The 21,393-nt window shown below is 41.6% G+C and overlaps 1 protein-coding gene across 2 annotated transcripts; it reads right to left on the bottom strand.

The window, feature by feature from the left end:
- Window positions 1–809: 809 nt before the first annotated feature.
- Window positions 810–19,385, bottom strand: LOC116053623 (E3 ubiquitin-protein ligase RNF166). Of its 2 annotated transcripts, XM_035992143.1 has the most exons (6): window positions 18,819–19,382; window positions 8,963–9,119; window positions 8,302–8,414; window positions 7,575–7,689; window positions 5,231–5,338; window positions 810–4,140 (listed from the first exon to the last, which is right to left on the bottom strand). In XM_035992143.1, the coding sequence occupies exons 1-6, from the start codon at window positions 19,010–19,012 to the stop codon at window positions 4,075–4,077; spliced, it is 753 nt and encodes a 250-aa protein (XP_035848036.1). In that variant the 5' UTR covers window positions 19,013–19,382; the 3' UTR covers window positions 810–4,074. The 2 variants fall into 2 exon arrangements, with proteins under 2 accessions (XP_035848036.1, XP_031160568.1); XM_031304708.2 differs by lacking the exon at window positions 5,231–5,338 and having other exon boundaries at window positions 18,819–19,385.
- Between the last annotated feature and the right edge of the window lie 2,008 nt (window positions 19,386–21,393).

Raw genomic sequence — 21,393 nt, 5'->3', positions numbered from 1 at the left:
GGTTGGGGTGATGTACTGCCAGGTCTTGGTGTGGGTGAGGGCCCTGGCGGCAGAGTTTTGGACCTCATCGGCCTACCTGGTAAAGGTTGAATAAATACTAGAGCCGGTCTAGGGTTTTGCTGTGGACCCCAGACAGGACTCTACTACTATATACAGGGTGCGATTTGTGAAAAAAGCAGAGGGGGGGGGGGGGTGTTTTTGATCATGCACGACAAAACAAAACATGCAAGAATTAAATCCCCATTCCAATAACATGGATTTAGCGCCACTCTGCCGTGCATGCCAAAACACTTACGCACTTCAATATTTAAAGGAAAATAAAGTCAAACTGAAATAGCACAGCGTTGTGTCAACATAAAACACAGTGCGTTCAAGCCGGAGAGCGGCGAAAACAGCGTTCATTCGTTTCTCAGGAGTGATTTAATCCAAATCCGCGTGACGCTCACTTTTCTGGCTTAACTCCACTACCACGGCCCTGAAAGGACCATCATCTGGCGGTGCCTGTAGCCGGCTCACAGTCACCTATTAGCGGCTAAACAACTGCCGCTGGTAGCCGGCGTCGCGGAGCTCTGTAGCAGTTAAATCCAACCAGCAACTGCTGCTCAGATTTGATCGTTCTATGCATAGACTGTTCATGTTACAGCCCTTTACTTAAAAACACGTTTAAGTATATATGGTCTTGGCGATTGGTGAAGTAGCATTGATCACTTTGAGGGGGGCGGATTACATTATTTTGATACAAATAATTGAGCAGAGGGAGGGATATGTAGACCAGTATAAATTCCCCCCCGCCCCCCCCAGATATACAGATGTGTATGTTTGTCATGGGCATGGACGTGGGCAGAAGACACATCTCATGGATGTGGAAAGTATAAATTGGGCTCAAGCCTGCCCTAAATATTTATGGAAATATTATGCTGATGCTCTTTTGTAATTGACTTGTTTTTTTTTTTTTTTTTTAATGCAGTAGCAAACATAAAATAAAGGTTATTTTGGAGAGGGAGGGAGCGAGAAAGACGGCTGTGGGACGGGGGCCTTTAGTTTCACAGTGGTGTGGTGCAGCAGAATGTGCAAAGCTGGCAGTAATGGGACTGAAAAGGTTGAGCTCATTAAAAAATAGTGAGCTAGTTGGGGCCGTCCCTCTGCCAGCCATCTGAGCTACCGATATCATAAACCTCAACACAGTTTAACATTTGAGTTCATCACTGAGATCCATCAGCCTCCAGACAAACTCATACCTCCAGCTGACAGTTATTTCAGTCCATCATCTTAGAAATGTGTATTTTGTTTCTTAAGTGGTTTATTTAACAAGTTCCATTTGTGTGTGCATATAAAATAACAATAAAATAAGATAAAATATATTGAAATATAAAATCTCTAACTTATAAGAATTCAAAGCCCTGAATAATATATTCCTGTTCATATGGCAGGGTTTAGTAACTGAACACGGAGCTTACTCTATTAAGATCTCTTTCAAAATACCGCTAGGATCTTTCTGTCAGTATGTTTAGACGTCAATCCATTGATCAAATGTCTCATATAATAACATGTAGGGATGTAACGATGCACTCAACTCACGATTTGATACAAATCACGATTTTAAGTTTAGGATTTCGTCGCCGTTTTTTACTGAATGAGCTGCAGACAAATGAGTGAAAAATATTCCTTTATTTATATAAACTGAGCAAAACAGATGTGTCCTCTTATCAAAAGCGCAACTGAAATAGTATTTTATCCTAAACAACAAAAAATTACTACCGGTATGAGATATCTAAAACAAATCCCACATCAAAATAACTAAATAAATAGAAACAAAATATCTTCAAATACATAAACTAAGAAGACGTAGTGACATCTGGAGTCAAAGAAGTGAAATCAAAAGTAGATCACGCCCTAGGCCGTTTAAAAATTGCATCGCAGTTAATTTTTTTTTATCTCAGCCGGTTGTAATTTTTACAAATTTATATTGATTTTGAGCGCCTGGGTAGCTCACCTGGTAGAGCGCGCGCCCATATACTTATGCCCATGCATATACTCCTCAGCACAGCGGCCTTCGACTCCGACCTGCGGCCCTTTGCTGCATGTCCTATAAAAATAAAGGCCTAAAAACATGCCCAAAAAAAACTAAATATATATATTGATTTTTAACCGATTCACGATGCATCGCTACATCCCTAGTGAAATACAATCTGTTGTTGCTACACAACATTGTATTAATGGGACAACTGTCAGTCTGTGCTACTGTGTTGTTAGGCGGAATATTCATAACACCCGCATGAAGTTCGAGGGAGCCAGCGTGGCAGTGTGCAGCAGCACAAACACCCAGGTTACCGCAGTGAAACTAGAAGGCCAGATAATGGGAGGAGCATGATGCATTCAAAAATCCATGGACTTTTAGCCTCTCCATGCACGATGTTCTGGCACCGTCCTCTAACCCAGTGGTTCTCAACCTTTCAGAGTCACGACCCCTCAATATAATGAAGTTGGTGTTCTTCTTCTCTACCCTGACCCACCTTCAGACCCTTTTCTGTGTTCCAGGGACTAAACTCACACAGAAATGTAAAAAACATTCCCCAGTCTAGAAGGTTATTTCATTTTTTTTTTTTTTTTTCAACTATCTTGCGACCCCCAGAAATTTTCTTGCGACCCTTTTGGGGGTCCCAAAGGTTGAGAACCACTGCCCTAAACAACTGACCATGACCATTAGAAGATGCCATGGGCAGTACCGTTGCAGGTGTTGCCGTGCAACCACACTTTGAGCAGCTCAGTCTTGAACTTACAGAGCTAAGCAACAGGATGAGCTCTTCTGTTGTGTATATGGTCAACAAACCTGCGTTTCTGACTCCGATTATTTTGTTTTGTCTGTTAAGTGCAAAATACAACACACCAACTCTGAAGCAGTTGCCTCCATTTGGGGAGATGACTAGACTAGCTATTTATTCATTGTATTTTATTAATTGTTGTACCTTTGCAAAATACTTCCTAATTAGCCCTTGTGTGCTAGCTACTGTATGTTAACTCATCAAAAAAGTGCCTGTTCAAACTTGCACAATGCAGACCAATCTGTAGAATAAGTTATTCACAGTGAGTACCAGCAATAAGGAACTCCTAACAAGTGACTAGTGGCCACTGACGAGGGTTTAAGAGTCAGCAGGCTTCAGGATGTTTCACACTCACATACAAGACATTTGTTTAATGGAGGTAGCCCTTCATGCTGTGGTGGTCCAGATGATCTGAAGATGTGAGTGGACGGACTGTTTCCAAGCTGTAAATTGGTATTTTAACGTAGTTTATGTTAAACACCCACTGGCAGTGTTGTAGTACTCGAGATCAGTCTTGGTCTCAAGACCGATCTCGGACAAAGAGGACTCGGGATTTTATTTCAAGACCGGTCAAGACCACAACTGCTGGGATTTCGCTAAGTTGCCTGTGCATTGTCTGATTTAAACCTATGTGTTAAAACTTGCGAATGCAACCAATAACTTGACTTATATCTAATTTGAAATTGGTTACCGTAAACCCCCCTCTCCCTGCCCTCTTTACACACACTCCCAAGAAAGTGAATGTGGGAGACAGGAGAAGAAGCTCTGGCTGTCTAACACAAATCTCGTCTTGGTCTTGACTCGGTCTCATCCGGCCTTGGTCTCGGTCTTGTCTTGGTCTCGATACACTCTGGTCTTGGCGATGACTTGGTCTCGGTTTAGGTGGTCTCGACTACAAACCTGCCCACTGGATCTATTCCAAGCCCACAGAATTTTTATCTTCAAATCAAATGAAGCAGTAAAGACACGTCCCAACTGCTTTTGTTCTGTAGCGTAGCAAACTGACTGTCCCGCTACCCGAGGAAAGAAAAAAAAAAAGTAAGCTTATCACCAAATCCAAAACATGGCTGGACTTCTCTGCGATGTGGCTTTCAGTAGAGACTGTGTGAACCTGGCGGGGTCAGCTGTGTCTGTCGGCTGGATGATATCTTCTGAGACGTGAGGAACAGCAGCAGTGCAGAGGGACGAGAGTGGCAGCAGTCATGGTTGAGTTGGTTCTCACGGTGAGAAGATGGTTGTGGTGTGATTGTTGTCAGTTTTCAGCCAGCGACAGTGCCAGAGCTGCCTGCAGGGCTGCTTCTTCATCAATGCTGTAGTCCTGACAAAACACAAAAAGCAACAGCTACTAGTCACTGCAAACCACACAATGAACCCTAATCGAACTTCCATTATTTAACCCTCCTGTTGTCCTCGGGTCAAATTTGACCCATTTTCATAAAGTTTCTATATCAGAAATTTGGGTTTCTTTCATCCAAATTTTCAAAAGAAATAATGTGGATGGCTCCCTACAACGCAAAATAATTCAATTTCATAGCATTTGAATTATTTTTTTTATAAAAGAACGTTGAAAAAAGTGACAAAAACGTCACGAAAAGCTTCAAAAAGGTGCAGAAAAAAACACTGGGAAAAAGTGACAAAAACATCGGTGGAAAAGCAACAAAAGTGTCGAAAAAGACGTCCAAAAACGTTGAAAAAAAGCTAAAATTTTGACTCAGAAAAACAAAAAGTTGCATGGTCAACGGGAAGACAACACAAGGGTTAAGGCAGCGATTCCCAACCAGGGGTGCTTCTGCAGTTGCCAGGTAGTACGTGGAAAGATCGGAGAGTAGCTCAACTAATTCCATATTAACATGAAGTCATCTGTAACACCTGAACACTATGTGTTGCAGTTGTGTAGAGTGTGTGAAAACTAGTCAACAAGCCAGCACAGAAGTTTAGGTAAAATTAATGAATAAATGGTCAAAATAACTAGCTAAAAGTTTAACTATACAGTTTGAATGATTAGCTAAAAGTAATAGAGAAACAGTAAACATAGCTACAAGTTGAAATAGTTAGCTAACGGTTGGAATAGTTAGCTAAAAGTACTGACTAAAAACTTGAAATAGTTAGTTAAAATGACTGCCTAGTTGAAATAGTTAACTAACGGTTGGACTAGTTACCTAAAAGTACTGACAATAACGTTGAAATAGTTATAATGGTTGATAATAGATAAATGGTTGAAACATTCAGCTTCACTCCAAGTAGTAGTGGCTTAGTTAAGGTTAGTAGTAGTACGATTGCTGACCAAACCAACCTTAATATTGACCGTTTAATTGTATATAAAATTAAAATTATTATATGACTTCCTTGAAGTAGAAGTTACACATAATATTTAAAAAGACAAACCATCATGATAGCTATGGACTTACAACAAAGGTGTCATAAGAGAACTTGTGTCTGTGGAGGAGATGCTGGAGGAAGTTGGAGCTCTTATAGCTGGGGTCTCCCCACGGCATGGCTGAACACACCGGACACACCTGGAGATACAACCACACAGCCAAGTTTAGTTACTATGAAGATAAATAGTAGCCTGGTCCTACCAGACACTTGTACATTTCCTTTGTACAGAGAGTCTGGCCTCTCTCCATTGACGAGAGTTAACTTCCTTGAAGGTGGGTACTTTGTTGAAGTTTAAAACTATTGGATCTGCCATAACCAATCGCTAACGTTTGGTGGTGACGTATGTCTTGCACATGTGCAACAAGAGGGGAAACCGTCAAGGCTATTAGCATTAGCACCGCTAGCGTTAGCCTTAGCCAACTCCTTCACCACTAGCGGAGCGAGCTGGAAAATCTAACTTTTCCAGAACCCCGTGGGGAAGAGGGCCACAACATCATGGCCACCAACACAACTCAGCAAAGATTGTTCTTGGTCGGGCTTTAACCTGAATATTCGGCGGCGTTGCCACAACGGACCAAATGGCTTCGCTCGTATCTTTCTAGCGCACATCCTCAACGTCATCATTCTCAGCCACTCCCTCTGTTCGCTGATTGGACCGCCAAACATTTTGAAGGCGAAAACCCAAGAATATACCGCAAACCCAGACGGAGTACTGAAGGGAAATGAAAATTAAGCGTAAGTACGTAGGAGGGCAGATAAATAGGGCTATGGTTAAAAATGCTAGAACTTGAAGAACCAAAATCTGAACTTGTATGTCATACTTTTTTACTCATACAACATTTTCTGACACTCGTTTTCTGAATGTGAAGTCACAAATAAGTATTCACAAATATGTAGATTGTGTAGGAATATTTTATTAAGAGAACGTGTGTGCTCGTTACAAAAGAGCGGAGAGCAGTCAAATAGAGGAAGTGGTTAAAAGTACTCCGGGTGACATCTTGATGCACAGAAGGTTAAGCTTAAGTCATATAAATAGTTTAGGCCTTATATGGCATAAAAGTGAATTGTTTAAAGGTTACGAGAACAAGAAGAGGAAGTTGCACCAGACAGAGGACCCAACCCTGGTGTGTGGTGTATGAAGATAGCAGTTTAAGGATAAGAGCATAGGGAGAGGGAAGCTCAGGGCCCATTCAAACTGAGATCTTGGTGGACCGGGCTCTGACTTGATGTCTGTTGCTAGGGAAACTTAGACTCTGTTTTTGTGAACTCACAGCTGTGTTTGTAAACTTTTATGCTGGAGTCAGTAAACCTTGCTTAAATTGAATCCATCGTCTCAGATTGATCCTTGAGTTTTGGTATCCATAAGTCCTATCAATAAATATGCAGGAATTAGAGTAATTGGAGTCAGATATCTCGGCCTTCTGGCCTGTGTCTTTTTCCCCTGAATTCCCTTTCTACATTTGATATGTACTTTTCTCATAATTACGAGATCCTGATCTGGGCTTAGCTGCCCAGCTATGTGTGGACCTACTTTCTCCCCAGCCACATCATTTCCTAGAAATAATCATTCACTTTAAAGGGGAGGCTCTACACCTCCGCTACCTCTACATAACCAGACACCAACTCAGATCTTAAAGCGTAACTCTCGCCAAAATGCAACCTAGGGTCTTTTTGTGAATGTACCCGAGTCAAACTTTCGTTTACAAGCATATTTAGTACGGAAGCGTCACTTTTAAGATTTACCGTATTTTCGTTTTTCGGTCAAATGGCCTTTTGAATGGGAGTGCTAGGGGCACTTTTATGCTAGCTTCAAAATAGCTATTTTTAAAACACTAAGAAGGCTCGACACAACATGAAACTTTGCTCGAAGTATGACCAGGGTCTCTACACATGAACTCCAGCATTGAGAACATTGTTTGTTTACTAAAAAGAAAGGTTTTGAACAACTCACTGTAGCTGTTGTTCTTACAATGACATTTCCTCCTATGGAGTCCGTTCATTCGCATTCTGAGATCGCCTATTTTTGACTGGGAAAATGGCGGATAGCGTAAACAACAACTGCTAACGTGAGTTGTTCAAAACCTTCTTTTTAGTAAACTCTGTGTACATAAACAATGTTCTCAATGCTGGAGTTCATGTGTAGAGCCCCTGGTCATACTTGGAGCAAAGTTTCATGTTGTGTCGAGCCTTCTTAGTGTTTTAAAAATAGCTATTTTGAGGCTAGCATAAAACTGCCCCTAGCACTCCCATTCAAAAGGCCATTTGACTGAATGTTTATGCAGTAAACATCGGCCGGAAGCACTTCTGGTGATCTAGGATCACCCGAGTTATTCTAGACAATGTAATCTAGTATACGACAGAGTAGTCTCTTACCACTTTATTAGGGTCATTGCGGTGGCTGTCCATACAGTGCTTCACCAGCTCCTGCTGGTCCAGGTTTCTGGCCCCACAGAACGGACACGCAAATGTTGACCGGTTTGGAATATTGCTGCATATGGGTGGACACGCATTACACATAAAGACATGAATTATGACAAGCTTGTAGTAACTAGTGTACACAGTGTACATGTGCAACATATCAAGTATGTTATATTACTATAATCATTACATTCTACTCCTGCACTGGACATTAACATGTGAGCACCTTGTCTTTTTTTTTGATAATTTTTTGGGGCATTTTCGGCCTTTATTTTGACAGGACAGCTGAAGACATGAAAGGGGAGAGAGAGGGGGAATGACATGCAGCAAAGGGCCGCAGGTCGGAGTCAAACCGGGGCTTGCTGTATCGAGGAGTAAACCTCTACATATGGGCGCCCGCTCTACCAACTGAGCTATCTGGGTGCCCACACCTTGACTTTTTAACAAAGAATAAGGGTTTGAATGTGCAGCTATGAGCAGGACTCCTGGGAGCTGTAGTTGTTAACTGCACAAAAAGAGATTTGGGTTATTCTCAAAAGTAGAGGCATTTTAAGAGAGTGGCGAGAAATAGTTAAGGAAAATAATTGAAAAAAATGCTAATGTGCACATACATTGTTTTGGCATGTAAACTGCATGTTCAGATTGAGTCAGCTCAGCATGGACCTGGCCAAAGTGTGTGTACCTTGGTATAGGTTGGGAGGTGGGGACCACAGGGACAAACTTAGGACAGTTGGCTATCTGCTCCTGTACTTTAGAACAGGAAGCAATGTGGGACCTCATCTTTACCAGAGCCACCTGAGAACACACACACACACACACACACACACACACACACACACACACACACACACACAGAATAAAACAAACAAACAGTCTCATTAGTGTTACTTGCTGCCATATTCATAGAAGATCTAACTGATTGACCATCATCACTTGAAATAACTGGCTAGTAACAGACACCAAAGCATAAATAACAACTGATCAAATGCATTCATCATTCAACCTCACCCTGTCTTTACTTTTGTACAACTCTGTGCATGTACATTTTAATTGATGCAGTTACTTGTTATTACTTTCAAATAAATACATAAATAACTTTTTTTTACTGTAAATGCTGCAGAAATAAAATGTAAATTGTATATTCACATGAGTGTATATCAATTGTACTAGGCAGTCATAATATGATGATTTACTTATGTACCAAATAATAAACATACACCCATAGATATAGTTGTTCTATATCTGTGCATACACCCATATTAGAAAGTTGAAAATTGAAAATGTTGCGGAATTCTGTGTCCGCAGATTCCATGTGGCCCTGGTAATGAATGGTCAATATCTACCTTCTTGTTACAGCCCCTGCAGGGTGCTTTGTATGAGGCCAGCTGCTTCTCCACACTGGAGGAGCGCTCCACTTTCTTGGGGTCAAAGGGCACACGACAGAGAGGGCAGAGGGGCGAGGTCACCTGAAGACATGGCTGTAGACACTCCCCACAGAACCTGGAACAGCAGACAGCAGGGGAGAAAATGTTAAGTTCTTGCTCAAATGAGGGATGGGCATCCCAGATATGTCCTGCTGGTCCAGGGAGCACTGATGAGTTCTCTCAGCACTGCTCCATCACTACTTTATATTTGCATTTGAAAGTTTTTCGGTTACAATAAGGTACTCCTTATTAGGGTTAATGATTCTGATTCTTGATTCTGATTCTTTGAGGGGTGAAGTTGAAATGGGTCACATGCTTATTTCACAAATAAGAGGAAAGTTTGATTTTGATTCAATGGTGGGTTGCAGTTTTACCGGGCTTTTTCAATGTAAAATAAAGCCAGACTAGAGTGCTGCTTACTGTGCTCCAAGGCTGTAACACAACAAGCGCTGCTTCCCAATATTAAATTGGGAAGCGATGATCGGATCTGAAACCAAGTCCTCCAAACGATTCCAATAAAGAAAGGATTCTACTGGAATCGTAATTTTTGAAACAATTCCAACTAGGAATCGGTTCTCGATGCACAACCCTACTCCTTATCGCCTGGATTATTTCATTATAATAATAGAATAACTAACTATGGGTCCGATCTGCTTGGAATTTTGCATGTAGACTCTTTGGATCCTCATGACAAAACGTTATCAGCTCAAAATATAGAGGAACAACTTACTTGGGTCAGGGTTAGATGAGGCCATAAGTGGTGCTTTTTTTTCCAAAATCATGAAAAATGCTACAATTCCTTTTCGTAACTACTCTTTTCTCAACATGCATCCTGTCCTCGAGCGTGCATGTCTGACTTGCGTTGCCTCCACGGATTGCCTGGACAACTTGCGCTGGGGGACCCTGTTCATACCTGCTTGCCATAGTTACTCCCTTCTATTATCAATTAATCTATCAATTATTATTTCACATGAATCAATCAGTCTAATGAATGTCAAAAGTAATGACACATTTTCATCATAAACTTACCAGAGCCTAAACTGGTCTTTATATTGCTTCTCCAGTCCGACCACAGATAAAGAAATCTAGACATTAAATTGAAAAACACACTTCACATTTTGTAAGCTGAGTTTTTTTATTAATTAGTTATAAAAATCATCATAAATATTCTTGCAGTTGACTAATGACTTTAGTATTAGTATTTTGGCACTAAACTATGATATAGGGTTATGCAGTGTAGTATTTACTGCTGCCACATACTGCCTCTAGGTGACTGACTTTGGTGATTGGTCCATCTGGTTCGCTGGTCTTGGTCGTTACACGCAACTGGCAAGAAGCCCATGCTAATCTGGCATCCACTGAATTACCTTGCCACATTAGTTTCTTGGTGCAGTTTCATCCACAATCAAAACAATGTCGCCAGGCAAGTTTCTTGGCACTCCTGACCACTGCTGGCATATTTGGAGATCTAGCAAATACTCTCTCATCCAATATCCCAGAAGAGGTCTGCCATATTCTGCCTCCACCTACAGCGTTCATAGAGGTCAGTAGGTCTGCCATCTGTTGTTGTCCAAGAACACTATGTAGTCAGCAACACTCAAGGCACTTGGACAGAACTCTTCTGATTGTTGCACTAGCACTGAGAATCCAGTATTTCAGACGCAGCTTGGACAGCACATGATTGTGCCCACTGTGACCTACTGTACTTCTTGGATCTCCCAAAGCATGAGCTCTGACACCTGAAGGTCCTTAGCCATAACGGCAGGTTGTTTGGATTATTTTGAGTGAGGTAACTCTTGCCTTTTTCATGATGAAGGCGCAATGGACTGGATTGATGCTGTTCTGATGGATTAAGTAGGTCACTGTCCCATAGCCCTTGTCACTAGCATCACAGACATTTTGCAACTGAGCGAATGTAGGCTATTAAGAATGTGCAGGCTTAAAATAGGGTCTATCAAACCATAGCTGAGAAAGGTGAGTTCCAAAGAACTATAGCCGCTTTCCGACAGGAGGGATTTTTGCAGTTCCTAGAACATGAAATTCCTAGAACCCTTTTTTTCTCGTGTTCTGGCTGGACCAATTTGGGGATTTTTAAGTTCCTCTGGCCGCAGTTCCTGTAACTCTTTCAGCTCCTACTTCAGGACAGGCTCTTTTCTCTTTTCTCTTTTCCCTTTTCAGCATATGAACCTAGGTCAACGAGGGTCGGGTTTCCGGTACAGACAGAACAACAATGGGACAATTTTAACAATTTTCGCCATCTTACTTATCACTAATTTCACTTCTGACAGACAAAATTTAGATTTCAAATATAGGCAGTCTTGCTCAAATTGATGCCGAATTGACAATTTGCTTCAAAGTTTTCGGAGTTGAGAAGCTCCATGAAGTGAGGTGACAGCCAGCAGGCGCCTGCCCCGGCCGCTAGCTCGTCGCTCAGCCAGTCATGCTCAGAGACCCCGCTGTAAGCTGGAGGTCTCTCAGACCGATCTCACACACACCCCGCTGTAAGCTGGAGGTCTCTCAGACCGATCTCACACACACACACACACACACACACACACACACCTACACACACCCCGCTGTAAGCTGGAGGTCTCTCAGACCGCTCTCATAAATAAGAGGCTTTTATTTCGCCGTTGACGGTTCGTTTGTTTAAATATCACAACACATGTCCATCATAAGATTAACGGGAACCTGTGGTTAACGGTCTTTTCAGAGTTAAACTCCACAATGTGTCCTGCGGCTCGCCGGCAGACACACACACACAGTCACACACACACACACACACACACACACACACACACACACACACACACGTCCACAGTGCAGCAGGCAGAGGCGGGGGAGAGAGAGATACTCGTTTCTCTTCGGGAAACTTGTTTAAATTATGACAAATATGCTATATACATTAGATTTAGTATTTAGTTCATACCTTTTTTGGTGAATTTGTTTTCTGATTTTAATGCTATAAAGACCGTTGCCGTGCTTGCATCACTCCCTTACCCCTCCTATAGTCTCTATGGCCACTTCGCCAGCGCGAATGCAATTGGAAAAAACAGTTTTGGGGGAGAGTAGTTAGTAGATCTGTTTAGAAGTGGACTGTTCCTAGAACTACGTTCCTGGAACTACTTGGTCGGAAAGTGGCTTATGTCATCGCAGCTGAGCCTACAGAGCTCTTGGAAGATCTGTTTTGCAGGTAGAACCACCAAAGCCAAGATTTCCAATGGATAATAAATGGAACTCGCCATGGAGAGCATGTTACTTCTGTTGGGAGGTTTGTCTTAAGCTGACTTAACACCAACAACGACTTTATAAACAGTGGAATCACAGTCGCAGACTAATTAACAAAATCAGAATGAAATCATGAGTCTTGGTAGAGTTGGGGCATGCTCCCGTCATGTCAATCGTTTGGTGTAAGGTGGTCATAAAACTTAGTCAATCTTTTTCTCCTCTTCACTTTCCGACAAAATCAACGTGTTTGATATTATCGTAAGTTTTAAGTCTTGGCAGTGAAGTTAAATCATGTGAACATTGTCGACAACCAATGGACACACTCCCTCCAGCACCAAGCGTCAGTGTTGTTTATGGTTTCTATGGATATGCATAGGGATGGATGATGCCATCATCTATCTTTTACACAGATCATTGTCACACCTAGAGAACACTGGGAGCACTGTGAGAGTCATATTTTTTTATTTTTCCAGTGCTTCCAATACAATTCATCCATCACTGTTCTGGGGGAAGCTATTGGGAGCTGGAGCTGACCGTCACCTGTCTGCATGGACCATCAACCTCACTGACAGACCACAGTATGTGAGCACCACAGGGTACAGCAGCGGACTTCAGGTACAACACAAGCAGCTGTCACATGCAGAAGTTCTCTGACGATACTGCCATTGTCGGGCGGGTATCAGAAGAGCGACCAGGAATACCGGGAGGTCATGGATTTTGTCAACTGGTGTGAGTCAAACCGCTTTCACATCAACGCCAGCAAGACAAAGGAGATGGTTGTTGACTTTCGCAGGAGGCCGCCCCGTACTACATCAGTGAACATCCAGGGTGTCGACATCAAAAGGGTGGAGACACACAAATACCTGAGTGTTCACATCAACAATAAACTGTATTGGTCCAAAAACACAGACGTCCTGTACAAAAAGGGCCAAAGCCATCTCCACCTGCTGAGGAGGCTGAGGTCCTTTGGTGTGTGCAGGATTCTGTTAAACACCTTTTATGACTCTGTTGTTGCATCTGCAAACTCTTATGCAGTAGCCTACTGGGGAGCTTGGAGCACAGAGAGGGACAGGAAAAGGCTGGTGAAGAGGGCTAGCTCTGTTCTGGTCTGCCCTCTTGACACCATAGAGGTGATGGGGGAGAGGACGATGTTAGCCAAGCTGGCATCAATCATGGGCAACACCTCCCACCCCCTACATGAGACTGGGAGTTCCCTGAGCAGCTCCTTCAGCAGCAGACTGCTGCACCCTCAGTGCAAGAAGACAACATTGTAATGTAGCACTGCTAGCTGATGCTGCAACATGAGCCATCACTTGACAATATTCTGCACTATGCATATTTATTTATTTATGTATTACTCTGTGTCACCTCCTACTGTGTAATATGTCATTTCTATTCATCCGCACCTAAAGCCCAGTTCAGACCAAAGATCTGCGACGAGACAAAACTGTTTTAGAACGTTTTAGAACAGAGAGAAGTTACAGTGGTCTGAACCGGCTCGTCTCAGCTCGACTCAAGCCAGCTGATGGTTTTGCTGCGACTCAGCTGGTCGAGTCGCAGAGGCTGGTTTTAGAACGTAAGAGACGTCACCTGTTTCAACAGCCAATAGAGAAGTCAGCTGGTAAAGTCTAGCCTAGGAAAACCCTGACGAACTTCCGGCAAATTTGAGATTTGCTCTGCAAGTCCGTCTGGCTCATTCAAGCCCATTTGCAATTTTTCCAAATCGAGGCACAAATCACAACCATTGAGCGGGCTTTACACGATGACGATAGCGCAGCGACGGCAAGCAGCTTCTTGTTTACATTCAACATGACGGCCACCAAGGCGCAGCAACCCGTTGATGCCGCTGTCGCTGCTACGTCACCCGGATCGTTGGTCTGATTGGTTGAAGGTCTTTCCAATTGCGCCCAGAGGCATTTGAGCAGCGTCTGTTGGTGACGCCGCTTTGGAAATGGGCTGTGAATGAACCTTCCCCAGACCCACTCTCAGTTACAACTGAGAAGGGCCTGGTGTCAACCAGGGTAGGTAAAGTCAGCTATAAACTATAGAAATAAAATTATCCATAATCCATTTTTTATTTTGATGTTACAAGCAGCTGCTCAAAATAGTAGAGCTGTAGACGGAGCCTCAACGATCGCCCGAAAGCACGGTAACGTTATATGGTCAAGCGAGATAGAGAGAGACTGAAGAGAAAGAGAGCCCAGCGGCGTTAGAAGAAAGCAGTGAATCTGAGAAATAACGTGTTTTTGCCGATTCATCACTAGAAATGTAACTGTAGCAAGCATCTCACTATCACTAACGTTATCCACATTCATATTTAGATGAAACAAATGAGATATCCAGCTACAAAAAAAGCCTAAAAGTCTGAAGTTAGAACGGAAGTACAAAGAGGCGTTGTTATGGAGATGATACACCGTCTCGTCTCGTTGGTCAACTGACAGCTTTCAGAACGCTGCAGACCGACTCGTTGCAAGAAGTTGCAAGTTTCAACTTGTCTCGTCGCCCATCTTTGGTCTGAACTGGGCTTAATGTAGCACTGCTAGCTGATTCTGCAACATGAGCCATCACTCGACAATATTCTACACATATTTATTTATTTATTACTCCATGTCACCTCCTACTGTGCAATATGTAATTTCTATTCATCTGCACCTTATTCATCTGTATATCTGTGTACTATAGAATTATGTAGTTCTGACACCTTAGGCTGCTCAGTCTACCTGAAGGCCTTATTTCCCTGGCTAAGCCCAGTTCATACCAAAGATTTGCGACGAGACAAGTTGAAACTTGCAACTACTTGGAACTACTTGGAACTATTTGCAACGTGCAGGTCTGCAACGTTCTAAAACCTGCCAATTCACACCAACGTAATGCACTACCAACGACTCTTTGTACTTCCGTTCTAACTTCAGACTTTTCAGGCTTTTTTTGTAGCTGGATATCTCATTTATTGTGTCTAAATATGAATGTGGCTAACATTAGTGATAGTGAGATGCTTGCTACAGTTGCATTTCTAGTGATCAATCGGCAAAAACGTTTAATTTATGTTATTCGCGGCGTTGTTCTACACCGCTCCCTCTCTTAAGTCACTCTCTAGCTCGCTCGACCACATTACCATGCTTAAGAGCTCGATGTAACACAGAAATAAAATGGATCCTGGATAATTGTATTTCCATAATTTGTAGCTGACTTCACAAACAGGTGACGTCCCTTACGTTCTAACACAAAACCAGCCTCTGGCTTGAGTCGAGCTGAGACGGGTCAGTTCAGACCGCTGCAACCTTTCCCTGAGACCTTCTAAAACAGTTTTGTCTCGTCGCAAATCTTTGGTCTGAACTGGGCTTTAGAGAGCATGTGGCAGAGTACTTTGTTTAAAAGGCCCTTACTGTTAAACTGGTTAAGTCCCAACATACTGTATGTATTGGCCCAAGCATTAGTGTTAGTGTTTCCTGAAGTTTCATCCATCCATCCCCCGTAAATATAGCTGCAGTTTCCTTTAACTAGAAATAGAACTGAGGCTACCTGAGGTCTGGTCTGCTCTTTGTTCTTCTTTTCAGCTCCAGACTGAGAAAGATTAAAAAAACTCCTCTCTAATGTCACTGGATACAAAGTAAGAAGCTGATAGTGTCAGTATCCCATCAGTAGTGTCCCATTGCCGGACCTATCTTCATTGCGCTGTTTCTGCGATGAAGTACGGTCAGGCTACACTGCCTATCTATTCTAGGATAGGGGAAAGAAAATGCTTTGGCTTGTTTGCGTTTCTTTAAACCAAGCTAAGCCTGATAGCAGAGATAGCGAGAGGGGAGGGACATCTGGTGCGTGAGAGACACAACGGATGTCAGGTTTTATTCCAGCAGTGACGTCCTCTTAAAAACATGCCTCTGCCTCTTAAAAACACATTTATATAAGTGTGCTTTCACAGGGTATGTGGCCTGAATTCACTTTTATCTGTTAAGTCACATGCACAATACTGAGATTGGGCCAATACTCACTCAATTGGGTATCAGTGAAAACGGTGTCCATCTATTCATTTCAATTCTTCATTATTTTTAGTTATTTTAATTATAAATAACAATTCATTACATTTATATCCATCGAATTTATTTGTTACATTAAGTTTTACAAAGTTAGGAAAGCAATGTTTAAGTCAAGCCTGATATTGCCTTACACATAAAAGAATGATCCCAGTCACTTCCACACAGTGAGGCATTAAACACTGGTTTCAGATCAGTAATTGGTAGTGGCAAATACCCAAAGCCCTGGGGACTGAAGAAGTCGGATCAGTGCATCCCTACTTAAAACCTATTTCATAATAATAATAATAATAATAATACACTTTATTTATATAGCACCATTTGTACAATTAGTCTCAAACTAAGTGAGGACAAAACTAACAAAAACACGTAGTCAATGAGCAAAAAACAACAGGCAGCAAATATCAAGAACAGGTTTGCCAAGAACAATAGAATATGTGAAAGATCCAAATAAAACAAGGAAAAGCATAGTAACAATGCTACAAATGTAAACACTAGGACAATAAAATGGATGAAGAGCGACAATTAAAGGCAGTGCTGAATAAATATGTTTTCAATTGTCATTTCAAAATAATCACGGAGCTTGCATCTCACAGCCTTGGGCAGGGAGTTCCATAGTTTTGGTGCATATAGTTAAAAAAATATATATTTTATATTTTTTTATAAATAGCTCCGTTTGCTCAATGTTGTATAACATGTTAACTTAATGTAAAGTTTTTAACTGTTTTTATCATTGTTTATCTACCATTTGTATTTTGTCTAATAAGGCAATTGTAACATTGCTTTGAAAAGTGCTATATAAATTTAGAGTTAATTATTATTATTATTATTGTTATTATTATTAATATCATTAGAGTGTAAAAATGTGTCAGTGATGTCTGACTCTTAACCCCCCCCCCCCAGACACACACACACACACACACACTTTGCACTAACCTTTCTACTTACCTTACTATACATCTGCCCATTGCACATGTAGCCTATTCTTTGCACATTCTGCACTCAACCCATTCAGCCTCTTGTTTCTTTTCTTACGCAACAGTTTTTTTTGTATGTATGTATTTGTATGTATTGTTTATATCATATTAATGTTTAATATGTTTGTTTATGTTTGCACCATTAACCAAGGCAACTTCCACATTAAGTGTCTAAGGCTAGTTATTGTGGCAATACACCTTTTTATGATTCTGATGAACAAACCATGAAACTGGGACACTAACGTTTGCATCTGTTAAGGTGTGGACGCACAGAGCCGATAGCCAAACGTCGGCAGAAAAGGCAGTTGGACTGATCAGTCTCCCCAAAAAAAGTGCCTCCGAACACACCAAAGTGACGATACGTAATATAACAGCAGGCGGCGCTAATCTGTATTGTCGCCCAAAAATGAAAACCGGCAGCTGATTGGATGAACCCGTCATGTGGGTCTGGTTTCTCCGGAAATTCAAAGACAGACTGTCAAGGCGGCTCGTTCAGAATACGATCTCATATTGGACTAAAATAGGACTATTTAGGACTAATAGAAACGTGTTTCTGAAAACATTTTAAGAGAGAAATAGGCCGTGCAGTTGCTGAATCTGTCTTCATTTCAGATCAACAAAGGTCAGTTTAAAAGATTACGCTCTGCCGATTATACATGTCAAATCGGTCAAAATGAAGGCCGACGGCCCCTCTGACGGACGACGGCACGGAACACACCGAACAGACTCGAGTCACCGACCTCGCCAGACTGTCCGACGGCCGATTATCAGGTTGGTGTGTCCGAATCTTTAATGACAGAGGACAAACAATTACAGGTTCAAAGAAACAGGTGTAATATCCTGTGTCGCTGTCATCGATGATATGCACCTGGAACCCAGTCAAGGAAAGTTTTATTTTTTATTTATTTATTGTTTACACCTCATTATCATTTCATTTGATTCTGGTAGTCCATGAAGGGACTTTAGTAGTTTTTTTCATATGTTCAATATTTTGCATTTATCCTCTGTTATAATAGTAAATACATATATTCATTGTTATACAGTGAAATTACTGATTTAGCAGGGGGGGGGCACTGTATGTCACATTCTCATTAGGGGCTGAGCCCCCCTACAGGTCTGATCCTAGAATCGCCCCTGCTAACGTTGTAAAGTGATTAATGAGCATTGTCCCTGTTAAATAAATAAATACATTAAAACGTTACTGTTTCTAAACTAACGTTGCCTCAAATCTAGTTAGCCGTTTCTCGTGAACTATTTTCATAAGCCCATAGTATTAGTGATGGATTGCGCATTAGTCCGAGGTGTATATGACTGACAGATGTAGGCTATCATTGCCTGGTGAGGCTGCTGACAGGTCATTTAAATACTGAGTGCTTCAGAAACAATTAGTATTAAGCCAAGTGAACTCAGCTATAAACCGAAAACACATTCAGCTGTCTGCTTCTATAATAAAAATTAAAAAAGCGGTATTACATGTCGTTGAACTGTAAGTCCACACACAATAACACGCATCCAAACAAGAAGTAGCTACTTTACGTGTGAGCACAGCTGGCGATGCTGACGGGTTTATGGTAGACCTCCAGGCAGATGGGACAAGAGAACTGGCTCTCGATGCCCTCCGCCGGGGCTGCCTGCGAGCCGGAGCCGCTGCTGGGCGGCTGCTGCTGCGGCTGCTGCTGCTGGCGGAGCTGGGTGCTCGCCGAGACAAAGCTCCGAAACATCGCCATCATGGAGCACGAGATGATCTACAATTGTCGACAACAAGAGAGGAAGATGTCCTAACTACTGTAAGCTATAGTGCATTAGCCGTACAAACATAGTGGCTTTCCAATCTACTCATCATAAAAATATCTTCAATAAACCAAAGCGTTACTTTTTCCAGTCTGGAAGAGACATGCTGGAGAAGTAAACATTGGGAGCAGAGCCCGTTCACAGTGTCTGCGCTGCGCTGAGTGCGAGGATGACCTGAATAAAAAAAAACAAGCTATAAACTCTATAAATAGCGTGCATATGCGTGGAGTGGGTGTAATGCTGGATCCACTCGGTTGTCAGATTAGCGCGTTTGGAACAACGAGAGTGAACGCTCGCGAACATCACGAGAGGCCACAACAGAAGCCCTCCGCGCGCTGTGCGTTGTGGAGGTTGGAGTCCTACAGCTCTGTCTGTACAACTGTAGTCTCGCATTGACAGACAGTTTTTTTTAGAAAGCTTTATTAAAGTTTTACAAAATACAAGTTATAACTACACAAACAGTAGGCTACATATCATACAAAAAAAAATTAAAAAAAATTAAAAAAACTTTTTTTTTTATAAAGATTATTTTTTGGGGTTTTCTCACTTTTAATTTTTGACAGGATAGCTAGGTGAGAAAGGAAAGACACGCAGGAAATCGTCACAGCTCGGATTCGAACCCTTGACCTCTGCGTCGAGGCATAAACCCTTCAGTAGGCCTACATGTGCACCAGTTCTACCCACTGACCAACCCGGCCACTTAACAAAGTGAACTAATGAACAAACCAGTGCTAATGTGCAAAATTAGCTAATAAAGTGCATCCAGTGCATAGAGTCCTTCATAAAGTGCTGTAGATCACAAGATCAATATGTAAGGAAGGAGCTGTTTGTGGTCTAAAGTTCTTCTCCAACAGTTCAGTGAGCACCTGTTTGCACACTTGGTCACTGTTTACAACAGTCTGTTGTAAAATCATACAGCATCTCTGATAATACATCATCTATGATACAGTACATAACAGACTTATATGAAAGATCCAAATGTACACCATGCAGACCTATTTCCACAGCGCTGCAGAGTAGAGGCCAGTTCTGAGGCGTACAGCAGTAAATTGCATCCCCAAGGAAAAACACATGGGAAAAAATGTAGGTCTATTTATAAAGTAAGTTTAACAGATAAAATCACAACGTACAAGATGATATTAAAAAACACAGTAGCTACACAAGTACAATTACAAATACATAAAGTGCAGACAGGTCAACCAAAGGACTGCCTAGGTATTTTTTTAAAGATTATTTTTTTGGGCTTTTTCCTTTATTTAAAAGTGGATAGACATGAAAAGGGGAGAGAGATGGGGGATGACACGCAGCAAAGGGCAGCACCGCTGCAGGACTCAGCCTACATGGGGCGAACGCTCTTACTGGGTGAGCTAGAGACCACCCTAAAAATGAGATAAAAGGTATTTATCTCATTTGCCTTTTCTTCTTACAGAAGACTGTAAGGGTGGAGGCAGAGCACAGGGGCGTAGCAGGTTGGCTTCTGGGGCTTTAGCCCCAAATGTTTTCTTAAAAGCCCCCTAATCTTTAAGGGTTTTAAAATACCTTCAATTGTATGTAATTTCCCCTCAGTCTCTCAGACCGGACCGGCAAATCAATATCAAGATCTGGTCAGCATGCTTAACAGTATCTCTAGAGGGTGCCCGGATAGCTCAGTTGGTAGAGGAGGCACAGTAGAGGTTTACTCCTTGACGCAGCGGGCCCCGGTTTGACTCCGACCTGCATCCCTTTGCTGCATGTCATTCCCCCCTTTCATGTGTTCAGCCGTTCAGGAGAAAAATCAGAATCAGGTTCATTGGCCAGGTTTGCATAAACAAACATAGAAATTTGGCTCCGGTTAATCTTCGCTCTCAAAGTACAACACTTACTTAACATATACAGAATAAAAACAGAAAGGACAGTAAGAAATATACAAAAAATACTGTGAAGTATTTTTATTTTTTTATTTAACCTTTATTTAACCAGGTTAGTCTCATTGAGATCTTTTTCAAGAGAGACCTGGCCAAGATAGCAGAACAAGTTTGTTACATATAAAAACAATTTACAATCACAAAACAAAGATTATGTAGTATAACAGTACAACATAAAGTATGCAGTATAACAATACAATAGAATTTACAAATTTACAAAAAATATACAATAACAATTGAAGAGAGGGAAGGAATAGTGCAATATCAGTATAAGTATCTATATTTATTTCAGAACATTTGTTTGACAGGATATGAGCAATGTGTCTTTATTATTATTATTATTATTATTATTATTTTTTTTATTATTATTATTATTATTATTATTATTATTATTATTATTATTATGTTATCGTTTT

This window comes from Sander lucioperca, chromosome 15, assembly GCF_008315115.2.
Source record: "Sander lucioperca isolate FBNREF2018 chromosome 15, SLUC_FBN_1.2, whole genome shotgun sequence".
NCBI lineage: Eukaryota > Metazoa > Chordata > Actinopteri > Perciformes > Percidae > Sander > Sander lucioperca.
Note: the sequence above shows the minus strand (reverse complement) of the source record. Positions and strands in the feature narration are given on the sequence as shown.

What these genes read in the sequence shown, in the direction of transcription:
- LOC116053623 (XM_035992143.1), bottom strand. Translation starts at nt 19,012, where the DNA reads ATGATGGCGATGTTTCGGAGCTTTGTCTCGGCGAGCACCCAGCTCCGC. An exon ending in GCAGGGGCTGTAACAAGAAG is followed by an intron (nt 8,415 to 8,962) that starts GTAGATATTGAC and finishes GTGTGTTCTCAG; the next exon opens with GTGGCTCTGGTAAAGATGAG. An exon ending in GCAATGACCCTAATAAAGTG is followed by an intron (nt 5,339 to 7,574) that starts GTAAGAGACTAC and finishes TTGTATCTCCAG; the next exon opens with GTGTGTCCGGTGTGTTCAGC.